The 3,361-nt window shown below is 39.4% G+C and overlaps 1 protein-coding gene across 1 annotated transcript in view; it reads left to right on the forward strand.

The window, feature by feature from the left end:
• Window positions 1-773, forward strand: part of LOC106869912 (hyaluronidase) — an 18,412-nt gene extending 17,639 nt beyond the window's left edge. The window contains exon 3 of the mRNA XM_014915843.2: window positions 369-773. Within this exon, the coding sequence (XP_014771329.2) occupies window positions 369-495 (127 nt within the window). The 3' untranslated portion in view covers window positions 496-773. The remainder of the gene's footprint in view (window positions 1-368) is intronic.
• The last annotated feature ends 2,588 nt before the right edge of the window (window positions 774-3,361 follow it).

Below are 3,361 nucleotides of genomic sequence, written 5' to 3' on the forward strand. Positions count from 1 at the left end.
AGAACAGGAGTGGAGAGAGCGTGTCTCCCTGGAATATTCCTCTTCTAATGGGGATGGCTTTCGTTTTCACAAGTCCCTCTTTTGTTTGGAGCTGTAGCACTGTCTGCCATTTGTTCATTGAGTGCCCTATGTATTTAATAATAATCGGTGCCACCTTGTTTATGGCTAGTGTTTCCAGAATCCACGTGTGGGGAACACTGTCGAAAGCCTTTTGGTAGTCCACCCAGGCCATACTGAGGCCTTTCTTCTTTCTGCGGCTGTCTTCAGTTATGGCTTCATTAGTAGTAGTAGTAGTAGTAGTAGTAGTAGTAGTAGTAGTAGTAGTAGTAGTAGTAGTAGTAAAAATTATCCATTTGGTTTCGTTTTAGAGAAATGATGGAATCTACTTTAAATTTGGGTGAAAAATTACGAAATGAAGCAAGATGGGGATTTTATGGTTTCCCCAGAATCTACAGAAAACACCTGAACAAAACCAGAATCGGCAACGACAGGTGAGTATGATTTACTTGTATACTTCTTACATTCTGTTTACCACAAAATAAAAGCTCATGGCGAGTAAATAACGACACCTCGATATGGTGAAATGATTGTTAAACCTACTTCGAATCGCACTCTAACATGTGAAAAATAGATGGACACATTAGCTAGGTCAGTCTTCGATATACTAAAATGTCGAGATAACCAAACTTGGGACTTCTTAATCATAGGCCAGTTCTATTAGTGCTGAACAGACTAAAAGAGTTCCATCTAGTCCATCCTTTGTGGGGTCGAGTAGAGGGGGTGGATGAAATTATCCAAGACTACATTAGCTATAGAAAAAGGGACAGGTATCTGATACTTCTAACAAGCTGAGTTACTCCCTCGTTGTATCACTTACTTTCATTTAATCGAAAAAAATAACATAAGTTATCTCCCTTGCAAATTTACTTTTATTTATTTATTTACAATTCGAACGTGTCAGACATATTAACCATTCGAAAGCACACGAAAAAGCTGTCAACTTCACTTCACCATTTTATTTTTTCATTGCACCAATTGTGACCTGGTCACAGCAATTTACATACATACATATACGCACATACACAAATACATACACGCACATACACACATACATACACGCACATACATACATACATACCTACATACATACATACATATTTACACACATACATATGTAAGGATAAATAAGCTCAAGAATTGCTTATCCATGAGTGTTATCTATAAGTAGCACTCAGCCGTGACAAAGCTTGATAACACTCATACAAACATACATACTTACATACACACACAAAATACCCTGTTGATGTTGAATTCCCAGTGAAGGAGCCTTGGATCTAGGTTACAGACCGACTCTTTCTCTATTGGCAAGAATTCTTGAAATAAAACTGAATATTGACATACATACTTGCATGTATGTATGCATATATCTTAATAGTAAAGTTAGCAATAAAGTAATAATCCACGAGTTACCTCCCATCCAACAGAGAAGTTAGCAAGCTTTTATTCATTCATTCATTTAGTTTACAACTGAAGATGCGAGCAGTTACCATTATTTCGAAATACAAATGGAAACAATTTCACAGAGCATTGTTTTTTTTCCCTCAATTTACTTATTTACCTATTTTGTTATTTGGTTATTTAATCATTCAACGCCATAGTTATGAAGGTGGATCATAGAAATATGCAAAATGTGAAACAAGAAAGACGTGGTTGTATGCGCCGGCGTGGCTGTGTGATAAGAAACGTGTTTCCTAACGACATGGTTTGGGGTTCAGTCTCATTGCGTGGCGCCTTGGGCAAGTGTCTTCTACTATAGCCTCGGGCTGACCAAGGCTGGCCTTGTGTGTAGTTTTGGTAGACGGAAACTGAAAGAAGCCCGTCATATATATATATATATATATATATATATACACACACACACACACAGGGTGTCCCAGAATTATGGCAACAAACTTATTTTATTTTCGTCAAAGCAAAATATTGTTATATTTCGGGTCCGTGCGTTGCAATGCAATGGTAAAGGAAACGCAATTATGACACTACCACATTTATTCGATATGACCACCAAGTTAGGTGCGAATGCTTCATACGCTGCACGCAGCTGTTCTTGCGGTATCGAAGCCCACTCCCGCCGTAGTTTTGCCTTCAGAGCGTCGAGTGAATCATGAGGAGTGCTCGAGACCCTCGTCTCCAAAATGGACCAAACAGAAAATTCCAACGGGTTGAGATCGGGGCTTCTTCAGGGTCATACATCCTTGCCTATGAACGGCAAAATGTTTTTTTCTGAATCAAGTGTTGTGTCTGTTTAGAGATGTGGAATGGTGCCGAGTCTTGTTGGAGGCTTCAAGTGCTCGTTCGCCCATTGAATCATTGAATTGTTCGCCCATTGAATCATTGAATCGTTCGCCCATTGAATCATTGAATCGTTCGCCCATTGAATCAGTTCAGCTTCCAGAATTTCGCTAATGTATCACTGGGTGTTAATTTTAACACTCGAGGCCACAAAAACTAGGTGAGACCTTGCAGTGGCTCTCACAGCCGCCCAAACCATAACTGACTGTGGACTTTAACGTTGATTTACCAGTCGATTTACCCTTCGACGGAACCAGGTGCACTTTTTGATATCTCTTTCGAATGTATGTGATACATCATTGTTCATCATTCTGAACATCGATGTATCGAGTGCTGAAGAAGAATCTCAGGCCCCACCATTTACTGTCTGTTCGATGTCAAATTTCTTTTCATCAGTGAACACAAGGTTGGGCAGCGTACCTTCAGCAATCTGACGCAGGATAAGACAACTTCTCTCCAGTCTCATGACCTTATAAACTTGCTTGAGTTCATGACGACGGATAATCTTGTAATGGTGGGGCCTGAGATTCTTCTTCAGCACTCGATACATCGATGTTCAGTTTATTTTTGCTGTGGCAGCCAGTTTTCTGACAGAACGGCGAGGATTTTGCCGTATCTTTTCTTTGGTACTTTTGATAAGCTGAGAGATCCGCACATTTCTTTTTCGGCCACGTCCAGGTCGACCAGTCTCTTCAAATTTCTTGACAATTTTTCAGACTGTTGTTCGGTTGATTTTAAGCTTTTATGCTATAGCTGTATTACTTTCGCCTCCTTTCATTGTATTTTGGCCTATAGCCATTATCTAATTTATAAATCTGAATTTATTTAGTCCGAAGCAAAAAGAACACACACTAAACTTTTATAATGATGTATAATTTTCCTATCTTATCACATTCATTGATAGTTATTAAAGGCCAAAACTTCGGTTGCTTTAATTTCGGGACACCCTGTGTGTGTGTGTGTGTGTGTGTGTGTGTGTGTGTGTGTGTGTGTGTGTGTGTGTGTGTGT

This window comes from Octopus bimaculoides, chromosome 12 (genome assembly GCF_001194135.2).
Source record: "Octopus bimaculoides isolate UCB-OBI-ISO-001 chromosome 12, ASM119413v2, whole genome shotgun sequence".
NCBI lineage: Eukaryota > Metazoa > Mollusca > Cephalopoda > Octopoda > Octopodidae > Octopus > Octopus bimaculoides.